The sequence below is a fragment of the Lissotriton helveticus genome, chromosome 8 (assembly GCF_964261635.1).
Source record: "Lissotriton helveticus chromosome 8, aLisHel1.1, whole genome shotgun sequence".
Lineage (NCBI taxonomy): Eukaryota > Metazoa > Chordata > Amphibia > Caudata > Salamandridae > Lissotriton > Lissotriton helveticus.
Genome location: NC_136069.1, coordinates 937886024 through 937909317, shown reverse-complemented (window position 1 = coordinate 937909317; position 23294 = coordinate 937886024). Strand labels below are relative to the sequence as shown.

The window sequence follows — 23294 nt, the reverse complement described above, 5'->3', positions numbered from 1 at the left end:
AAACGGTGCATTACAGGAGGAAAAAGTGACGTGTGCAGGTTACAAAAGCATACAAAGTACAAGTAGAGGTATAATACTGCAATAAATGGAGGACACTCAAACACAAGAACAAACGTTACGTAGGCAATGGTGGCACTTGTGCAAGTATCGAAAGCAAACAAAATGTAAGAGGTAGCAAACAGTGTGATACAAGAGAAACGTGACGTGTGCATGTTACGAAAGAGTACCAAAGACAGGTAAAAGGGTGGTACTTCAATAAATGGCAGACTCTCAAACCACAAGAACACACTGGGAAGGCACTTCCATAGTCATGGAGAATAGAAATTTTCTATACTAAAAGGTCTTCCTTCAGATAATAGAGAGGGCATGAATTAACTTTGGAAGTGTCTTTGAAGGAGGATAACTTTGAGGTCAGTTTTGAAGGCCTGGGAGGAGGTGGTGGTCCGGAGCTGAGGCGGAAGTGAGTTCCAGTTTCTCACTGCGTTGCCTGAAAAGGATTGGGCCATCAATCTTTCCTTCTTGAAAGTGGGAGGTTCAAGCAGTAGATTTTCCGCATTTCGGGATGGTCCAGAGCCTCCAGAGAGTTTCAGTTTATTCGCCAGGTAGCGAGGAGAGGAGGAGTGCAAGGCTTTGTGGGTGATGCAGGCAGTCTTGTAGATAGATCTTGCCTCGATGGGAAGCCAGCGGAGGGTGGATAACATGGGTGTGATGTGGTCGCTTCTGTTGGCCCCATAAATGAAACGAGCTGCTGAATGGAGAACAGACTTAAGGGGGGACAGGTGGGAGTTGGGGAGGCCAGTAAGAAGAGAATTGCAGTAGTCCAGTCTGGAGAGGACCAGCGATTGGACCCGGGTTTTAAGGTCATGCTCCGGGAAGAAGCAACAAACCCCCCAAAGAAGGCGCAGTTGGTTTAGAGCAGACTTTGCAATTGAATTAATGCTTGAGAGTAGATTGAGTTTTGTGTCGAGTATGACACCAAGGGATTTTGCGCTGTCGACAATGATGGGTTTATTGTTCAGTAGATTCATCTGGTCCATCCATGATTGAACCGGGGGAGGAGAAAGTGAGGAGGAGAAGAGGAGGAATTCCGTTTGAGGTATTCAGAATCAGTTGATGTGTTGACATCCAGTTTTGAATGAAGTCCAGAGTAGAGCTTAGGACGGAGAGATCGTGAGTGGAGGCAACCTTGAGGTAGATTTGAGTGTCGTCTGCGTAGAGATGATAGTGGACCCCGGATTTACTTAGGAGAGTTCCCAGTGGTTCCAAATAGAGATTGAACAATGTGGGTGCAAGTATAGAGCCTTGAGGAACACCTTGACCCACCGCCAAAGGAGATGAAAGACTGTCCACTATTTTGATCAGTTGGGATCTATCAGAGAGGAAGGAAGCAAACCATTTAAGCACAGTGCCCTCCATGCCCATTCTCTGTTGAAGAGTGTTGATGAGGGTGTTGTGATTGACAGTGTCAAAGGCTGCAGAAAGGTCAAGGAGAATTAGAAGACAAGACCCCCCCGAATAGAGTATCCGCAGCACGTCATCAATCACTTGCAGCAGGGCTGTTTCAGTGCTGCAGTTTTGGATGAAGCCGGACTGAAAATTGTCAAGAAGATCATTGTCCTTGTTATGACGAGAGAGCTGTTTCGCAACACATCTTTCTGTGATCAACGCAAGAAAGGGTAGGTTAGTGATTGGGCAGCAGTTGTTGAGGTCATTCGCATCAGCAGTGGGTTTTTTAAGCAGAGGGGTGATCTGCCCAGTTTTGAAGGGAATAGGAAGGGAGCCTTGACAGAGGGAGAGGTTGACCAGAGTGGTCCAATAGGGAAGAGAATGGGTATAGAAGTCAATGGCAATGGCACTAGGGATGGGGTCAAGAGAATGGTTGGAGGGCTTTGTTTCGAGGATGCACTTGAGGAGGACATCTTCAGAGATGGGGTCGAAGTTCTGCCAAATGGCTAGTGATTTGCGCTCCTCTGGAGGGGTAGGATGAGCGACCTGATCCACAAGTGATTTCACTTTTTCGTCAAAGAATTCAGCGAAATCCACAGCTTTCTTTGTAGAATCCTCCAACTTGGAGGTTGGGGGAGAGCAGTTAGTATTCTTGATGAGATCAAATAGTTTTTTGGGTCTATTTTTGGCTGAGTCAAGGAGGGTTCTGAAGTGTGATGCTTCTCCAAGGAAGATGTGCTTGTGGTACTTGGATCTTGCTGAACGAAGCGTGGCCAAATTATCGGTTGAGGGCGCTTGCCTCCATTGTTTCTCCAGGAGTCTTAGGTGCTTCCTTTCTTCATAGAGGGATTTGTTGAACCAATGTGCTGAGGGAATGGGCCTTTTCGTTTTGCTTTGGAAAGGAGCAACGCTATTGATTTCGACTTCAAGGACTGAGAGGCATTGGGAGGTGAGATCGTCAACATCTAGGTTCGGGTCTAGCCTTGGAAGTGACAGCAAAGCTGATTCACAGAGGGAAACAGTGTCAATATTTTTAGTGTCACGGAACCAGGAGGTAGCCCTCTTAGGGTGGGCAAGAGTTATAGAGTGTGTAGGTGAGGAGAGAATGGGATGAGGAGGTGGTCAGACCAGTCTACGTGAATAGGGGTAGCGATAGAAAGCATGCCTGCTTTAGAAATAAAAAAGGTCCAGGATTGAGCCCTTAGAGTGTGTTGATTCTGTGCAGTGTTGGATAAGATCGTTTGTAGAGAGGAAGGTGGCCAGCAAGTGCATGGAAGAGTCTTGCAGAGAGCCCCAGTGGAGATTGAAGTCACCCACGAAGGTCAGATTGTCACTTTGCGAGTATTGGTCGCTGATGAAGTCAGTGAGTTCCTCCATAAACGAAGGGCCGCTGCCAGGTGGACGGTAAATGACATGGAATCTGAGGGGTGAGCGGTGGTGTACATCAGCAACATGAAGTGTACAATCAAGTCAGGTGATAATGCTGGCCACTACCCCCACTGCCTTGTTCGCTATCAATATATTTAAAACGTGGCAAAGCAAACCTGATAAACAAAACTGAAAACACAGGTAGCCAACAGTGCACACTGTCAGATGCCAAGGATACTGTTACTGTGATGTGCTTCATATTTCACAAAGGTGCTCCCTGAGTCACATGTGTTTCTTTTAGGAAAATAAGAATGTACACCAGGGGCGCATTATACATGTTGCGCATTTTCCTTCATTACGCTGTGTGCACCTTTTAAAAGATGCGCCGAGTGCAATGAAGGAAAATGTGCAGTATTATGATGAATGCACTCTCACGAGGCCCTGATGGCAGCACATTCATTTGAAAAACGAATTGGCTCCTTTTAATTCTCTCTGTGTTTTCACAGTGCAGGCGGCAATTATAGGTCAGTGACTGCACCCGCCTGCAAGGGGATGTCTGGGGTGTCCCCTTCTGTACTACCAAACTGACCCAGGGGAGGGCAAAGTGGGCACAAACTCCTGTTACACCCCCGTGGCACTTTGTGTAATACGACCCCAGATGTCCGTTCAACTCTCCCAAAGCGTGCCTCTATAAGGGGGATAGGAATGCAGTCAGGGAAGCAGTTAAAGGAAGACAGGGGATCTGAGGTGCTTGTGAAGCCAACCATTACATCCCTTTTACTACTGCAAAATGTTGTAGGCCTTAACATAACATAACAGAACATGTGTATTTGTAAAGCCCACGTTCACCCATGGGCCTCTTGGAACTGAATAACAGATGTTTATTGTTAACCAACTCAATGGTACTCATTTTATCGACTTCAGAAGGATCAAAGGCTGAGTGGACCCTCCAGGATTTGAACCTGTGACCATAAGAACGAACACATGCCCCATGCAGAGGACGCATTAGTCCACTAAGTCACCAGTCGTGCCAGTCGGCTGAAATGGTTCTCAATGGACTGCCAAACCAAAAAAAGAGAAATAAGGGCAGAAGCTAGAAAACAAAGGAAAGAATTTAATCTAGAGAGGAAAAAATATATAATCTCCCTAAAAGTAGAGCTTAAGAAGATGGCCCTTGATGCAAAAAGGGAGTTTAAAGAGAAATGCTGGGGAGAGCTGCTAGAATCAATTGAAAATAAGAATTTGAAAAAATTTTGGAAATTGATAAAAGCAGCATCGTCTCCCCCTACGGGAGAAATGATATGTGTCATAAGTGAGGCAGCCTGGGACAAATATATAAGGGAACTGTATGAAGCAAGATTAGTCTCAGGAATAAGAGTATTTCCAGAGTGGCAGGAAATCTCAGACGAATTTAAATTAGATTTCACAGAAGACCACATTGGAGAAATAATTAATAAGTTGAATCTAACTAGAGCAGCAGGGCCGGACAATCTCCCAGTTATAATCCCTAAATCCCAAACAAAATGGTAGGCACAGTTTTTCTCAAACCTCTTCCAAATAATCCTAACAGAGGGAAAAATGCCATCAAACTGGAAGGGGGCAATAATCAGACCCATCCACAAAAAGGGTAGCCCAGGGGAACCGCAAAATTACAGATTGATAAACCTCCTGGACATAGGGGCAAAAGTCTTCTCAAAACTTGTCCTTAACAGACTGAATGTCTGGGTGGAGGAGTACTCAATAATACCAATCGAACAGGGAGGGTTCAGAGCAGGCCATTCAACAATAGATCACTGCTTCTCCCTATGGGCAATGGCGAGGAAGTCGACGGAACAGAACGGAAAACTCTGTTGCTGCTTCGTGGACTTCCGAGCCGCATTTGACTCGGTGGACCGGGACTGTCTCTGGGAAATACTAATTAAGAAAAATATCCCCAGAGACTTGTTGACAGTATTAAAAGAATTGCACCGGGAAAATTGGGCCCAAGTTATCAGGGATACTGAGGGGACACTAACGCCAAAAATCCCTATTGGAAATGGCCTGCGGCAAGGCTGCGTACTGGCCCCCCAGTTATTCTCCATTTTTCTATCTGAAGTACCGGAATATCTCGAAGTAAAGGGTAGTGCCAGTCCAAGAATGGATGGCAAAAAGGTGTTGTGTCTGCTATATGCAGATGATCTAGTGATAGTGGATCAAACATAAATTGGCCTTCAAAGGAAACTGAATTCTTTTAATGAATATTGTAAAAAGTTGTTTTTAAAGGTAAATCTAGACAAAACAAAAATCTTATGCTTTGGGAAAAAAGCGATCAAGTTTAATTGGTTTTTAGGGGATCTTAAACTAGAATCCGTAAATAAATACCGATATCTAGGTGTGTGGTTCGATAAAAAATTAAATTGGCAAACACACCTTGAAGCCCAAAAAGTGAAGTCACAAACCTCAATTGCTGGTTTAAAAATGTTTAATCGGGATTATGGGGATAAGTCTCATCGGCCATTATTGAAAGCATTTAATGCGATGATTCCACCACAAGTCCTTTATTTGAGCGGTAAGGGAGCCTGGGACATAGAGGAAGGAAAATGCCTGAAAAAGCTCTTATCCCTACCCCTATCGGCAATGGTACAAGCCATAAGAACAGAGCTAGGGACAACAGCTTGGGGAGCGCAGGCACAATGTGCAGTAATACGTTTCTGGAAACGCCTAGAAAACGATCAAAAAATTGCACATTGGTGCCGGAACGAAATACAACGAAGTGACCTAAAATGGGCTAAAATGTGTAGGAAGAGAATGTTACAGGCCTGCGAAAATATAAAAGTGGATATGTCTTATGAGGCGCTAACTATAGAGTGCTCAAAACAGGAACTACGTACTAATGGACAAATGTTTACAAGAAGTATGGATAGGGAATATCTAGGGAACAAAATATCAGTGGATTTTATGATGAAGGCATGGACAAAGGAATCCTGGTTCCCTTACCTGGATCTATTGCCTAACATGTGGTTTAGACAAGGGATCCTAAGATTACGTATTGGGATCAACCCATGGTTATCAAATAAAGAATTTAAAACCAAAATGTTGGACCCTAATGGGCACTGCAAATGCAGGCTGGGTACAAAAGGGGACATCGTGCACTTTTTGCTAGACTGTTTTAATAATTTAGAACAGCGTAAACTTTGTCTGCGCCCAATATTTATAAAATATGATATAAAGAACAGGAGACAAGCACTTGAGCTAATAACAGAACTTCCAAGCATTGATATTGCAATCGCAGTTGGGAAATTTTTAAAAAGTTGTATATAGTGTTTTAATAAATCAGTTATAGATTTTAATGTTTTAAACAGAATTGTCTAGAGATAATTGGTTTTATGAATTTTATTAGGAAAACCATTGGAATTGCTGATAATATGTGTACCTGGTGTCAATTGCCATTTGTCTGGGGGAAGTCCATTTACACCGTTATTTTAAAGGAATGAAATTTAATGATAACTTTGTATGAATTTTGTTGACTGATAATATTTTATTGCAAGTAAGCACAGTGTATTGGTTTAAAGATTATGATCTAAATAAACTTACCTTTTGACTTGACTTGACACTAAGTCACCAGTCCCTGAGCTCTACCTTCTTGCTGTTAGACAACCTTGGGAAAGATCTCTATTAAAACAATTCCAGTTGAGCTCTATACGCTCCCTTCTTTTTTTTCCGCCAGGGCAGTTTGATCCTAAAATGACTGAGGTATGCTTTTATGACTGCTGTTTCCACAGACTCTGTAACATTTGATACTATTTTATAAATTATATGACTTTTTACGACGTAAGAATTTAGCATCAAGTTTAAAGTCCTGGGGCTTCAGTTGGTTTCGGACAGCTTTTTTACACCTGCAGTTACTACCTGATCATACAGTATTGATGGCTATTTCCTCTTTTCTGAAGGGTGCAGTATACTGGATTAAGATTATCAATTTATAACAAATTTTGTTGTAAATATGTGGGTTACAATTTCGGGTGTACCTTGCTGGAGTATCTCAGAGTTTTTAGTACTGTAATACTGTTATAATGCTGATTTTTATATGCTAAACTTATGTATCATTATTTTATATGTTTTTAACTTATCTTTTATTAATATGTCGCATAATCGAATAAAGATTAATTAATTCATTCCAACGCTTGCCTTAAGTCAACTACTTACCTGAACTTGTTTAATACTTTTTAATAGGTTAACTGAATTTATGCAATTTGGCAGACATGGAGTGCCTTCGGGATGTGACAGATTCTGAGAGAGAGATTCTTCTGTTTCAGTGGAGCTTAGTCTCCCTGTGTTTGCTTTGCTCGCCCTAGGTTGGCAGGGTATGCCCAGACGTGGGCCCTAGCTCACTTTGCCACTGGATTCAAGCTAGCCTGGCTGATGAGGGCTGTTAGCCCGAAACTGGTCCCAGGATGCTTGTTTCCGGTCCAGGGAAAACATGGCTTGGTCGGTATGGGTTGGACTATTCCCATGAAGCACAGGGTCAAGACAGATTTGCCTATAGCTGTGTCTGAACTGCAGTGGCAAAGTGAGCTAAAGAACGATGATGGATTCATCCCAGACTGTGACTGGGGGTGAGAATCTGAAAAGTTTCAGCGCTCCGTCCATCCTTTCCTTGTGTTTGCTTTGTTTGCCCTAAGTTGGCAGGGTATGCCCAGCGTGGGTTCTTTGCTCACTTTGCCACTGGATTCAAGCTAGCCTGGCTGATGAGGGCTGGTAGTCCGAAACTGGTCCTAGGATGCTTGTTTCCAGTCCAGGAAAGACATGGCTTGGCAGTTTGGACTGGACTGTTCCCATGAGGCACAGGGTCAAGACTGATTTGCATATAGCTGTGTCTGAACTGGGGTGGCGAAGTGAGCTAAAGAACGAAGATGGTTTCAACCCAGATCTGTGACTGAGGGTGAGTGTCTGAAAAGTTTCAGCGCTCCGTCCATCATCTCCTTCTGTTTGCTTAGTCTATAAATGGCAGTTTAAAATGGATTCCTGTCATAGTTTAGGTTTTTGACCCCTGAATATTACCTGCCAGTGATGGCTTTGCGGTGAAGAATAAGGAGATGGCTTGCAATAGTTGTCCAATTAATAAAATGACTAAAACTCTTACAGCACACCATCTAACAAGGGTCACCAACATCTCGCAGGTGGCGAAAGGCCTGCCAAATCCCCCAATGAGCAGAAAATAACATGGCAGACAAGTACTGTGAAAAAGTATACATACTGCAATTCCTTATCACACACTGCATAGGAACGTTTTAACCAAAAGGGTCCTTTGCAGCCATCCAAGTTGAAATACAGTGAGAGTTTGCTGATTCATTCTTCCATGTATTTGGTCGTTTATCTATTCGACTACCCACTAACTCATTTTCACATTCACCTATTCACTAGTAGAGTTGCCCCCAGCAGGTGACTCTTGTAAAGCAGGTGCTGCTCTATGTTTTATCCTCTATGCAATGCAGCGCTGTAGTTTTTCACACCGTGCTCTAGATAATACATTCCGTCTAAGGGCCGATTCAAAAAGGGCATCGGTTGCACGCGTGGTAGAGGCACCGCAGTCGTGGCAAGACCTCCGAATTGCAGTTTCTCATTGTGGAGGCCCTGCCACGAGTGCGGGCCCCCCATCGTGCCTTCTGGGCGTCTGCCATGAGTGCAAGCCCCCCCAGCATGCCTGAGAGGAATCCGCCACGATTGCGGGCCCCCGCCATGACTGCGGGCCTCTGCCACGAGTGAGGATGCCCTTTGTGGATCGGGCCCTCAGCTAGGTAAGTATATTCAATTACATAGCATACTGTTTCACAGTTTGTTTCTATTGCAGTATTCATGTCAATTCAATTTCATCATAGTCTATTTTGAATAAAGAAATCATCAAAGGTATCGATCAATTCTCAAATTATCTCAGGAATTAGTTTGTTGACGTATATCAACGTTTTTCTTAACAAATGATAGTTGGTACTAGACCAAGAGAAATATCAATGGTACCTAATTTATCCTTTGCTTATCTTTATATGCTTACCTGTATGTACTATGCTTCTAAATGTCTCATTCAGCGAAGTTACCATGGCAACTCCTGCAGTAATCCTGTGATAATGTTGATTTGTTTGCATCCCACTCGGGTTTAAAGGTTTTGCACAATTACTACTCTCATGGATTATTTTTCCCCCGCACATTTCAACAGGAGAAACTAGGTGGTTTGCATAGGCAAATTATGTTGCGAAGTAGCAAGACATGCTCTTCAATACTTCCTGTTAAGCCCCATTTCGACCTCCCCAATTTGAAATGATGCAAAAATTCAGCATCACAAAAGACACCTCTGTGGAATTGGTGATTCTACCTGTGGTGTTACTACATAGGTTTACTGGAGGAGATGTAATGAACACAATAAATGGCAAGCTGCCATCTGCACCCATTGATCAATGAGGTATTGACAATTATCTCAAGATCTAGGTGAAATATATCCCTGGGTGCTGTTTAGAAGAAATGTACTCCTCAGAGCAAATAACGGTCAAAAATGCCTTCCCAAGGTTATGTACGCTCTGGTGGGCTGATCATTTTTTTAGACTCCATGAAGGTCACGGACTAATTCACGTTACAGGATCAAAAGACCAGATTTACAAAAGACACAACATTCAAATTTGCTTTTCTGAGTTGTACGAAGTAAAAACTACAGCACAGAGCCTTAGCTCTCTGGAATGGCAAGTGTCATCCCTTGAACTGGTGCTCAAACAAAGTAGCCTTTTTCAATATACAGATGTGCACCATGGGGCCATGTTGAGAGTGTGCTGTTCAGCATAGGATTTGAATTGGAAGTATACCCTTCCATGAAAATACTCCTAAATACTCCTAGGCATAGAGAAACCCAAAAAGATTCCACACACTGGTAATGTGCTGTGCACTGTAGCACCTGTGCAATCTGTCATTTTTTTGAGAAATGAGCACATTTCTCCTTGTTTCAATTGCACCTGCTTCGGTACTGTGTTAACGTTTGATGAAAAGCCCAGTATTTCTATCTTAGTAAATTGGACTTTGTGTCAAAACCTGTGGGTGTTTGCCCTGATCTACCCCAGATATGCCCCAGTGAAGCAAAGTGATGCGACAAGATATCCCAGGTGGGTGCTTAATTTGTAAAACACACGTCCAGGAGCCCAACATTTTCTTAGGAGTCCTCTATCAACACCGAATGCTGGGTTTGCTAAATATACAAAGCTATCCCATTTTGATTCCACTTAATGCCTCTTTTTTCCACTACTCTACATTTCTGGTCTCTTAGTTGCACTCTAATAGGCTCATTTTGATTCCTGTTTTCTCCTTGCGTCACTGCATATCTTTCTTTACTCCCTTTTCTGCCCTTTTCTCACTTTTGCTCTCGGTCAAAGTCTGATTATGAAAAACAACGTTTGTTCCCAAAATGTGACTTCCTGTTTGTTCCCCATATAACACCACCTCCAGAAAGACACTAACACAGACAGCTTGGTGCCAGTTCATCCTCATGCTCAAAACAAAACCCTTTCACCTTTCCCCCATCCTCTGTGAAACCAGGTGGGTGCTCGTCCTATACCATAATGTCCTCTCAGATTCCACACTCACCCCACTCACATATTACTGTATCAGTCTCATGCTGAGAAATCTTGGCTATCAGTCTCCACACTCTCAACACGCATCCTTTTTGAGTCACAGAACAATCTCACCATCCATCAATTTCAGTTGCCAAGAATCCTGATAACAACTTTAAATGAAGTTGAGGAATTGTCATTTAAAAAAAATATATCTTTATTGTATTTTATCTTTTCTGTTACATAAAATCTAAACATCGGCACTTATTGCACTTGTAATAACATTGTTGGTGCTGAATTACTATATATAACAATCAAGATAGTACCTACATACAATCATAGCACAGCTCGTGTTTGAGGAATTGTTTCATGGCACACTTTATAAATCTTTGATTGCAATATATTGGGATTTTTAAACTTGGGCAACTGGATTGGGAATGATTGTTTATTGCTCTTCCTTTCTGAAATTGTGGAATGAAACAAATTAGGGTGACCAGATTCTCAAAACCAAAAACAGGGACAGGTCATAGACATAGAAGTAGTGCCAGAGTTAGCAGGAACCATGGACATAAAAGTAGGACTATTTGACAGCTGTTATCAATATAGAAAAGTGACTTCAATGACAGCCGCCTCTACAGACACAGATGAAGAATTACAGATGACAAATCAGATGTGTGACCCAGACAGCAGTGGATGTTTAAGCTAACAGCATGTGCATTATAGGTTGTGGGGTTTATGCTTTATTAATGCCAAGAACGACCTCAAAACTACTGAAATTAAATGAAATGAAATTTGATTTATAAAGCGCATGACTGCCCGGGAGCGTCCCAGCGCTGTAGAACCAAGAGCAAAACAAATGAGGAGGGTACCGTTAATTAGGGCTCAATGGGAAAAAGAAAAGTTTTGAGGAGCTTACGAAATTTCAGATGGCAAAATTCAGTTTGAATCATTGCGGGAAGAGAATTCCAAAGTGTTGCCGTGTTGACCGAGAATCGACATCCCCCAGAGCGCGCTTTCCTCACTCTGGGGACAGTGGCCAAATTTCCAAAATCAGAACGGAGAGACCTAGAGGACTTGTAGGGGCAAATGAGGTTCCTAAGGATAGGGGGTCCCTTTCCCTGAAGTAACTTGTGAGTTATACACAGGGATTTAAATTTAATTCTTTCGCGGATCGGCAGCCAGTGAAGAGATCTCAATGCCGGCTTGGCCGAAGATCTTATCGAGGAGCCGGTAAGCAGCCTAGCTGCTGAGTTCTGAACACGTTGGAGCATGTTGATGGTGGCTTCGGGTGCTGCCAGGAACTGGGCATTGCTGTAATCCAGTCTAGATAATATAAGACCCTGGATTAACAGCTTCCTAGACTGAAAAGGCAGGAGTGGAAGGACCTTCCGCACAGACCGAAGTAGGCCATAGCAAATACCAGCAGTTTTTTTTGCTTGTGTCCTGAAGGTCAGATCTTGTTCAAACCAAACCCCTAGGCTTTTAATTTCTTCTTTAGGGACGGGGAAGTCACCCATACATGGAGGCCAGATGGACTTAGGTAAAGCTGTTAATTGGTGGCCCAGGAGCATTAGCTCTGTTTTTGCTCCATTCATTTTGAGCCGGGAGTTGGTCATCGAGGAATAAATTCCAGAGAGACAGGGAAATAGATTTTCCAAGCAACTCTCTTGTTGGGATAGCGAGACGACAAGTTGAGTGTCGTCTGCGTAAGTAACTATTTTAATCCAGAACTTGCAAAAATGGGTAAAAAGCTTGCCCCATGCCAGAAGCTGAGAAGGGGAAGAGGAAGAAGAAAGAGAAAGGGAGACAAAAGGCACTATGATGCGGGAAGGGCTGAGATGGTAGGCCTGTCTGTGTCTCTGAGATAAGGGGAGGTATGAGAGAATGCCTGTCTGTGCCTCTGAGGTGTGGGTTGGGCTGTGACTATTGGCCTGTCTCTGCTTCTGAGATAAGGGGGGGGGGGTGACTGTGGCATTTTTCAGGTACAAGGCTAACTCTAAAATTGATGCAGTATATTACTGGTGATGTCCGCACTGTGCACGTGGCTGTCATACATAAGTGTCTCCTTTTGTGCAGCTTTAAAAACACCTCTAGGCACTGTCTATGCATCCATTCTTTGCTATGATAAAACCCGTGACATCATAGTGCTTGAAAACATTTCCCCAAGTGCATTTTAGGGAGTGCCTTTCTTCAGGGGGCAGTTACTTTCCAATTACAAGCCCACATTTCTGGTCATCTGGTAGAACCATACAGCGCATAGCTTCTTTCCAGGTAGGCGGTCTGAGTAGTGTGGAGAAGGGTACTACAGCACTGACATGTTGTAGATCACAGCAAGCAGAGCTCGCCTCTGACCCTGTGCATCTCACCCAACCATGTCCCATGAGATAACTGCACCGCAGGTGTATCACCGCTTCTGCATCACACAGGGCCTTCAGATGTAGAAGAAATACTACCTGAGCAGGCTTGGAGGCTACAGTAATTAGACCACATCACTACTCGTGCACTACACCCGACAGTTCTCCCAAACTCCCTTCAACCACTCATGCACCCTCTGCCCTCCAAGCTCTCCCAAACAAGGCAGTGTGCTGAATTCCCACACTGAACTCTACAAAGACCAGGTGACATGACAGAAGTACCCAGGCTTTTAGTGGGATGGAAAAACTGAGGGGGGTCTCTCAAAGGGGCGTGGCTGATGTAATTAAGGGTGAGGCTCAAAACACATAAGCTAAAAAAATCTGTGCTTAGCATAGTGTCCCGCCCGAAAAAATGTGCTGTTTCTGTCATTGTATCCAGATAAATAATAAAAAAAGTAACATTACACACACAACAAGCCAGAACTATAAGCTTTGTCAATTGCTGTTAGCTGCATAAGCAAAATAAGCAACAACTTTGGCTTCTTTGTACATAACAATGAAAGTGCTTCAGTTCTGGAATGATGAGACTGTGAACGAACTATAACTGGTTTCTTTGAAGGCAGTGGAGTGCAGCGGTAAACTTTTTTTTTTACCCTGAGGGCAAAAATGGAGAGCCCAATAGAGACCTGTCACAGGACCTGTGTGAAATAAGTGAGCACCCCGAGATACTATTTAAAAACTGAGACATTTCGCTGTTTAACCCGGGCACTGTACAAATACTGGGACATTTCTTTAATTTGGAGCAAAGTGTTGGGACGCCGGGACACTGCTCCAAAAACTGGGACCAGCCAGGGAAAACCGGGACCGTCCGGGGGAAACCGGGACGTCTGGTCACCCTAAACTTAAAGCCTGAGCAAACGCCTAAAGATTTAGACACTGATGGTGCAATCTGTAGGATAACCATCAATCTAAATTCTTAGTTATGGTTCCTTCTGAGGTAATGTGCTTCTCTATTCACATTTTCAAAACAAAACATACAAATAATTGCCCTTGCATTCCTAAAGCTCGGAAGATTTAACCTGAAAAATAATTTCAAGTTGATTGAACAACTGAATTGTAATTACTATTTTTTTATATGTGCATCTTGCTGTCTATTACCACTAAGGACACATTTTCATATTTTCCCTAAATAGACTGGAATCTGCATCTGAATTTAGAAGGTGATTGTGTTCTCTATGATCAGAGTATACCCTCTAAAGATCTGCAGATTCTCAGATTCTAGATGTCTGGATAGCATACATTATTATTATTATTATTATTATTTATTTATTTTGTTTGGTCCTCATGTTCTACCCTGGTCATGGATAGCATACATTATTGTGTTGAAGATCTAACAGCAGAATTCAAATGAATAATAGTTTATAGCGCTGAACAGGCTAAACACCCTATCAAAATGCAACCAATATTGGAGCTTAGAATAACCAATGTTATACAAAGATGCAAGTGTTCAAGATCTCGAAACAACACATTTACTAATGTCTGCGATGTAATACCTGAGATTCACATATTTGTGGTATGTTCTTCTGTTGCACAAATTTGGCAAAATATAGGGATCATCCCGTAAAAGAAAGCGGGGCATCACTCAGTATCTCTTAATTTGTACCAAAATGAATCAACACCTTGTGAGTTTGCTAGAATGCGTTTTCAAATTCGGGACTGCAAAGAAATAGAAAGATACTAGTACACTATTATTTAACCTTTGGCAAAATGAGAGTCATGTGATTTTGGCAGAACATTGCCTGAAGGAAGAAAGATTAGATATTTGGCATATACATAAGGAAATACTGGCACCAAACTAAGGGACAGTGTACTAGTGCTGTCTCTGATGGAGATGGCTGTATGATCTTTCAACCTCTTGACCTCTTTCTCTCACATATTACCTTTATCAATACAATTTTTCAGAACTAGCTCTACTAGAGAATGTCTTTGTAAATCACTGCTGTTTTGACTGTCATATGATTCTTGTGTCTGCATTGGGTAAGCAGTGATAATGTCTATTGTTTGGAGATGCTGTGGTGGAAATGTTGGAAAACAACTAATCTTTATGTTTAGGAAGTGAATGGTGAAGTAATAGTTTGTGACCAAAATTAGATATACTCTGAATCCAGATAGGTGATCTGCTTTTTTCCTTCCAATGTTATGAAAACATCATGGAAGCCCAAGGCTAACACTAGTGATAGACTTTTCAACAATTATTCTATACTAGTATGAGTACTAAATCAAGCATAGAGTCCACCAGAAAACATTTTCACTCCAATGTACTTGATCAACCTGGTACCTTGAATGCTGGGAAAGAAACAATGATGCATATGTTCATGGATGAATTAAATGATCCAAGCATAAATCACTGACATTCCTTAAACTGAATGACACAAAGACTGTAAATAGTATTGGTTTCTGGGTTCCCAGGATAAAATGGCATTCTGAATAGAGAACCTAAATAAACGGAATCACTTGCAGATGCTGTAGTCTGAATGATTAACAGATCCAGCCAGACGTATCATAAAATATGCTGTGATATTTTATACAGAGAGCAAAAGTTGAGATCATGTGGTTTTGGACAACATAGCCTTCTACTTGGAACAAAGGGGAGAAAAAGCAAATCAGACCTACTTCGTCTAACAATAAGAGACAAAGTAATAGTGCAATGAGCAACTGTGTCTCTGTTAGGGACCTAGGGGCATATGTATGAAGCCCAATTCCCGTTCACAAACGGGCGGATTCTCAGAATTGGCCCATTTGCGAATGGGAAAAGGCCTTTTGTGATGTACTATAGAAAAAACCCATCGCAAAATGGGGAATCGCCAAATTTGTGATTCCCTATTTTGCAATTGCTTTAAGGAATCGCAAATTGCGAGTCCTTAAATGCGATGAAGAAAGCACCTAAGTTGTGCACATTTGGCATAAGAAATTGCATATTACCACTAACTTACATTTGGTGGTAATTAGCAAATTCTTTGTAAAAAGCACTTTTTTACTTTTTTCAAAGTGCCACGAGGCACACATATGTATGTGCGCCACATGTGCACATATGCACATTTCAGGGGTACAACAGGATGTCCTTTTGGAACCCTTGCACCATAGAAATTGCGTGCGCAATTTGTGAGTACCTGTTGGGTACCCACAATTTGCGCACGCAATTCCCATTCATATGGGCCTATTGGCCTATAGGAATGAATGGGAAAGGATTCCTTAATTGCGACTCACAGTTTGCGAGTCGCAATTAAGGAATGCGTAGGAATCGCAGTTATTCTTGCGATTCCTACCTACATAGTTTGCGAGTCCTTAATAGCGATTCGCAAAAAATCGCTATTAAGGACTCACAATTTGTCTTTTCATACATATGCCCCCTACTGACTTATCTATGTTTTTTAAGAGTTCTAAAAATTCCACCTAGTAGTTTGAGCATTAGAATCAGTCAAATTGAACAAGTTAATATTGAAGGGTTCTTCCAGTGTTGAAAATAAACACAGCTCTCTTTACCCAGACCCACCTCGCTAACACGCACCAAAAATAAGCATTCTAGAAAGTTCTTTGAGTACGTCTGCTGTAGTTTTGAGATGACGTCTGCTGTGGTTTTGAGATGTATTGTTACACCATTTGCTGGATGGCTCGTTAAAAGTGGCCAGCCAGGGTCTCATATTTTCTATACAAGACAAAAGTCCCAACAGATGGAAAGGGGCGTACAATAATCAGGAAGCATTGCGCACCTGCAGAGAACGCACAAATGCAAGGTTACAAGAGTACCTGCACATTGTGTTAACACTATTGGTAGGCATATTGAATAAATGCAAATCAAATTCACACCTTTGATGCAGTATTGTACTCTATCTCATAACATCCCATGAGTAATCAGAAGGGGAGGCTTCATATAACTGTCTATCATGATCCTTTTCCCGGGTTGGTGAATGGGGTGGGTAGTGACAAGGTGGTTGCGGAGAAAGACCAAAATGAGATGGAGGAATTATAGGACAAGAGAAAGCATTTATATAGTGCATGTATTCCAGTCAAACACCCATAGCATCAATCCAGAAGAAATGATCAATTAGGTAATGCATAAAAGTTTAATTTAATATTACTGGTATCTAGCTGCATAAGTACTACAACGGAGTGGTCTTGATATCTTGGTCTTAATAAACGGCATATTATTAATAGCTGAGAACAAAAACTACCTTGGGGAGGGGTCAGCAGGTATCCTGCTGTATGGTGTTAATCAAAAAGAAAGACCAGATATGGTTGAACCCTTCAAGTTAGTCTTGGAGTCTTTGAATTACTCTTTCATTCGACTCCCATTCCTCTTGTGTAAATATGGTGGGTGAACTCCAGAGAGTATGGAAACCATACCTGTCATCAGAGAGGCAGATATCAATTTACTGCAGCTATGAGTGACACCAGCTATACAAGACACAACATATATTATTGCAAGTTTAGTGGTTTAGTACGCTTTTTAAAACAAGGTAATACGCCTTATTTTAATTTCATTCCTTTTTGTGTTTTCCTAGTGTGCCAGGAAACAATGTGGGAAGTCTTCAAAATATTCTGGGACCGACTCCCTGACCGAAATGAGTATCAGAACTGGATGGAGCTGTGCCAGGAAGGCAGTCTGACTATATTTGACATTGGGGCCAATTTCAGCCACACAGAAGAGCACCTCAGCCTAATTGAGAAGGTACGTTCGGACCAGTGTGATTTAACTTTTTAATAAATACAATTCTGTGTGCTCCTACATGTTGATCAATTTGTACATTCCAGTTGATTAGTGTCTCTACTTGAACATCTGCTTTTCTGTCACCACTGTTAAAAATATTTTCGGTGAAAGAATACTTTGAATTGCTTGTTTTTGTTTTGTCATTAGGAACTTCACAGCACACAAAATGTGCGCTCTTAATGCGATTACCTATTTTGAGTTTTTTTGGCACACGCCTGGGATTCACTCAAACCAATTACTTCAATCTTAAACTAGAAATTCTCACCATACTCCTGCAAATGAATTTTGCAGTCCTGGGGTCATTTTAGGGTAGCCTGTCTGGAGCCTTTTATTAGTTTACCTGAAACTGCTTAGCCCTTTTACAAATCACTTACATGCCATTCTGATATGGAAGTGAGACTCCCAGACGTCTGTCACCACTGAGGCTTGCCAACTTGTTCCCCTGGCCGAGGGCGCATTAAAGGCTTATCCATTGTCTCCTGCCGAGATGTCTGCAGTGCATTCAAAGCTAATCTTTTCACATCACGCACACCCTCTTCATCAGTAGTTAAATGGCGTTTGGTGTTGGTAAGGACGTCTGAAAAGTGGAAGTGCAGCAAGATGTGAATGTAGATGTGATGTGTTCAGGCCCGGCTCCAGAATGTGGGATCTGGGTGGGCCATGAAGAAGAATGGGTGGGCCTTGAAGATAAGTAGGGCTGTCCAGAGGCTCCCAGGTGTCTGATAGCTGGGTCTGTGCATGTTGGGTGAACTGCATACCATACTATTGCCTGGTTCTGACTACTAGTTTTGCCTGTGCATTTCTAGAGGTTTAAATCTATAGGTGTGATGTCTTCTGCTCTCTCCACTTCACCCTCCTTTCTCTCCATGTCACCCTCCTCTCTCTCCATGTCACCCTCCTCTCTTCCGACTTCACCCTCCTTTCTCTCTGGTTCACCTTGCTTTCCCGACCACTTCACCCTCTACTTCCTCCCACCTCACTCTCTTCTCTCTTTGCATCATCCTACTCTCTCTCCATCTTAGCTACTTGTGTTTGTATGTCCCTTCATTTTTCCCCACTCAATTTTATATTTATTTTACCTCACCCGCCTCTCTTTTCAACTTATCCTACTTTCTCTCTCTCTTGATCACTTACATTTGTCACTGTGCAGCAGTGTATTCTGACTACACTTCATCCTTCTATTTCCACCTCACTCTTCTGTCTCCACTTCACCTATCTCTCTCCACCTCACGCATCTCTCTCCACCTCACGCATCTCTCTCCACCTCACGCATCTCTCTCCACCTCACCCATCTCTCTCCACCTCACCCATCTCTCTCCACCTCACCCATCTCTCTCCACCTCACCCATCTCTCTCTTCCTTGCCCTTTTCTCTGTTCCTCGCCCTCCACTCTCTCTTGCTTACTCTTCCCTGTCTTTCCGACTTGCCCTCCTTTTCTTCCCATCACCGTCCACCTTTTGTTCAAACTATCCTCCCTCTTGCACCCACCTCATCCTCATTACCCCTAACACCTCCCCATCTCTCAGCTTCACCTCTGCTTCTCTCCACCTCACCCTTCTCTCTCTTATAAGTTTGGGGCCTGAAGATCAGCAGGCTCTGGAATTAAGCAACACACTCTTGTACCTAATAGTGGGCTTGGAACCCGACCATAGGTTACCAATCATTGGTATCATTGTCGTTCTTCTTTGCTGCCTTTCTCTAGCTCTTTTAAAAAATGTATTTAACTTATCTCCACCCTCCCTTGTTTATTTCCACCTTCCATCCCATATCACGTCCCTGTTTGTTCTCCCCCTTCCACCACCACCCCATGTATCTTTATCTTCATGAATCTGCTGTCAGAATGTTTTTTTATTTGATTTGTTACTGTGCCACATTTTAATGCTTAATTTACCCTATAATTTCACCTTCTTTGATACACCTCCAATCTCTCTCCATTTTTCCCCTAATGTCTTTCGATCTCTCGGTCTTTCTCTCCTTCTCCTCTTTTCTGTTCTCTCTTGCTTTTACCAACCTTCCCACTGTTTTATTTCCCATTTCCCTCTCTTGTACTCTCTTTCTTCTTTCTTCTTTCTTCTTTCTTCCTCTCCCCCTCCACCTGCCCCGTTTCTGCAATCTGAACCTAAGAAGCACTAAGAAGCGGCCACTGTAGCCTCTTTATAGTTCTTTTTTGCAAATTCACCCCTCCTCGCCTGTTAGCCACCCATCACCCGATTGCCAATGTTAAAAGCCCTCCCACGGGGCGAGACCAATTGGCTTTGCCAATGCTTGTCTACACATGTTAACAGTGTGGAAAAAAGGCTTTACCTCATTAGTGACACGTAAACCTTTGTGAAAAGCCATCCACTGTGCAGGGTTGTATGACGATCCATCGCAAACACTCACATCGCATGCCCTTACATCGGAATTATTACACCGCATGTGCCCTTAGATCGTGAGTAATCACATCGCATACCATTACGTCGCATTGGTATAGGCATGCATGTGAAAGACCATAACATTGCATACAGACACCCCGCATGGTATTATATAGCAATTTACACTCCGACCTCAACCCTAAAGCCTAAAACAGCCCCTATACTGAAAGTAGGACTAATCCCTAATGCACGCGACGTACCCGACCCTAAACCTTAAACTTTGTACCCTACAATACGGCACGCTAACCCTTCCCTAACCTCTAAGCCCTAAACAGTAATACAAGCCTACACTCCGACCTCAACCCTAAAGCCTAAAACAGCCTCTATACTGAAAGTAGCCCTAAGCCCTAATGCAACCCCAAAAACAGCACCCATTCTCTAAGTAGCCCTAGTAGCCCTAGCGCCACCCCAAAACAGCACCCATTTCCTAAGTAGCCCTAGTAGCCCTAACGCCACCCCAAAACAGCACCCATTTCCTAAGTAGCCCTAGTATCCCTACCACCACCCCAAAACAGCACCCATTTCCTAAGTAGCCCTAGTAGCCCTAACCCCAAAACAGCACCTCCTTACCTGTTTCGCCGTTGTTCCCGCGTTGTCTCCCTCTCGTCTGTGTTCCCCGGAGGCCGCCATTACATCCCATCCCGTTGTGAATGCATGCGTTCTAAATGCGCATGCGACGTAATGGCGTGCACAGACAACGCACGCGATGTAACGTCGCGTGCGTTGTAGGTGCACGCGATGTAAACGCATGCGCTGTAAGGCATGCGCTGAGCTGGTTGTTTCCCACTGTGCAGCAACACATCACTGCGTTTTCAGTAACATTGGATGCATTATGTGGCAAATTCATAATTACGTGTAAAACAATCCAGCAGCAGAATCGCATACAAGCAGTGACCCTGGCTATAATCCATTTCCGGATATTCATGTAAAAAAATGAGAGAATTTGTTGGGAGAGAATAAATGCAAAGTCACTGGTGCCCCAAAGTGGTGTGTATGTTTTTTACGTTCCTTCTATTTATATCTGAGAGCTCCGCCTTCTGTGAGTACCTCGGGAGAATTGGTGAGAGTAGGCAGAACTGCTGCAGCACATGTTGCTAGTGCTTTTCTTTGTTGTAATAGGCATTTGCTCTGCTCCTTCCCATTCTGTATGGGTGTTGTATTAGTGAAACTTGACAAGTCTTTTCACTTAAGAAGAGTCACAACTTTGCCATTGCCAGAGTTATTTTTTTCTTAATATTGTACCATAAGCAGGGCCACTGGAAATATGTGATTCAGAGGCGACAGCGTATTCAGCATAATTATGGATTTGTCAAATGTGTCACATAATCCATCACCTGCTGCAAAATTTTAAGAGAAAAGAACGTTTCTACTTCAAATGGATCAAAAGTTACTAAAAGCGCAGTGACGTCTTACGTAGCAGTGGAGACCCTTTTCAAAAGCTGACTGATCAACTGGTCAACTATCAGTTGTCTGTTGCTGCATTTTAGTGTTAAACTGGTACTAACGAGGCGTAACCTTTGCCAAGAAAGTGTTATCGTGTAAAAATATAAAAATAATGAAGAAATATTTTACAAAATATGCCCCATTACACTGTGTAATTTGCCTTTTCTTACCACATAATTTAGTCAACACTGCCGCATAATTTGGTTTTCCCCGCCCGCATAATTACTATGATCTCAGACATAAGTAAAAAATAGCGTCACAGCAGAAAGAAAATAAAACAAAAGACTACTAAGATATCTGCCCTGCTTACATGGACATTTTCACTATACCAATATCCTTCACGCCGTTTCTGACATAAATCTGTTTTAATCTCTTAAATACTGTGTGACCAGAGCTTGCGGTACCTCTATGGTGGGGGTGTCTCTAGTACCCCTTCGTTTACACATTCACAGTAAACGCAACGATCACTAGTGACCTCACCCCTGCCTCCAGGCACCTAAAATAGCGCAAGGCGTTTGGCCTTAGATGTGAAAGTTACTCAATGGTGCTTTAATAGCGAGCCTGTAGGCACGCAAGATTGTCCTTGGGTGGGCCTCGGGGCTATCCTGGGGGGGCCTTGGGTGGGCCTCCGGGCTATCCTGGGGGACCTTGGGTGGGCCTCGGGGCTCTCCTGGGGGGTCCTTGGGTGGGCCACGGGGCTCTCCTGGGGGGGCCTTGGGTGGGCCTCGGGGCTATCCTGGGGTGCCTTGGGTGGGCCTCGGGGCTCTCCTGGGGGGTCCTTGGGTGGGCCACGGGGCTCTCCTGGGGGTCTTGGGTGGGCCTCGGGGGTATCCTGGGGGGGCCTTGGGTGGGCCTCGGGGCTCTCCTGGGGGGGCCTTGGGGCTCTCCTGGGGGGCCTTGGGTGGGCCACGGGGCTATCATGGGGGGGGGCTTGGGTGGGCCACGGGGCTATCCTGGGGGGGCCTTGGGTGGGCCACGGGGCTATCCTGGGGGGCCTTGGGTGGGCCACGGGGCTATCCTGTGGGGCCTTGGGTGGGCCTCGGGGATATCCTGGGGGGCCTTGGGTGGGCCTCGGGGCTATCCTGGGGGGGCCTTGGGTGGGCCACGGGGCTATCCTGGGGGGGCCTTGGGTGGGCCTCGGGGGGGCTATCCTGGGGGGCCTTGGGTGGGCCACGGGGCTATCTTGGGAGGGCCTTGGGTGGGCCACGGGGCTAACTCGAGAGGGCCTTTCCCACCTGGCCCTCCTTCTAGAACCGGGCCTGGTTGTGTTGTACTGCAGAGCAATGAAGGTTCTGAATATTTAATTAACCCGAAAAGGAATGCATCAGTACCTGTCCCTAACTGGGCCACGAGGAGGTTGGTGGCTTTGAATCTGTAAGGTTTCTTGGCGCATTGTCTCTAGCCTGGGGTCCAAGGGTAATCCTGAAATCGATTCTTCCCGCTGATCAATGGACAGAATTATTGTTTAGGAATAACTCAACTGTCTGATCGCCTCCAGGTCACAACAAGCATTGCCAAAGCCTTCAGGTCTTCCTTGCTTTGAGCTATGTTGTGTTCTTTGGTGTAACAACCATGCATGAAAGGAAACCAGACACAGCTAAGGCCGGACTGGCCGCAGCAGGCACTAGGCGTTTTCCCGGTGGGCCGGAAGGGTTTTAAGTGCTGGGTGTCGGTTTTGCTACTGGGGGATGGTTCAGCAGCAGTGCTGCAATATTGGTCCCCTGTAACAAAAGCGGCAGCAGTGCCAAAGGGGAAGCAGTGCTGCATCTCGCCCCCCCCCCCTCCACGGCCCGGGCGGGCAGAATAGCGAGGGCTGGTTTGTGTTCCCAGTCCGGCCCTGCATACGGTCCCTGCCTGCATAGGTACAATCCCCAATTGCGCTTGTGCACACACTGCCATGCCTTCAGCCAGGCGACACACATAGAGGGGAAGGCAG

The 23294-nt window shown here is 44.0% G+C and overlaps 1 protein-coding gene across 1 annotated transcript in view; it reads left to right on the top strand.

Moving 5' to 3' along the window:
* LOC144773831 (interphotoreceptor matrix proteoglycan 2-like) overlaps positions 1–23294 on the top strand; it is an 896924-nt gene that overhangs the window by 198733 nt on the left and 674897 nt on the right. The window contains exon 2 of the mRNA XM_078658926.1: positions 17296–17462. Coding sequence (XP_078515052.1) covers positions 17296–17462 — 167 coding nt within the window. The remainder of the gene's footprint in view (positions 1–17295; positions 17463–23294) is intronic.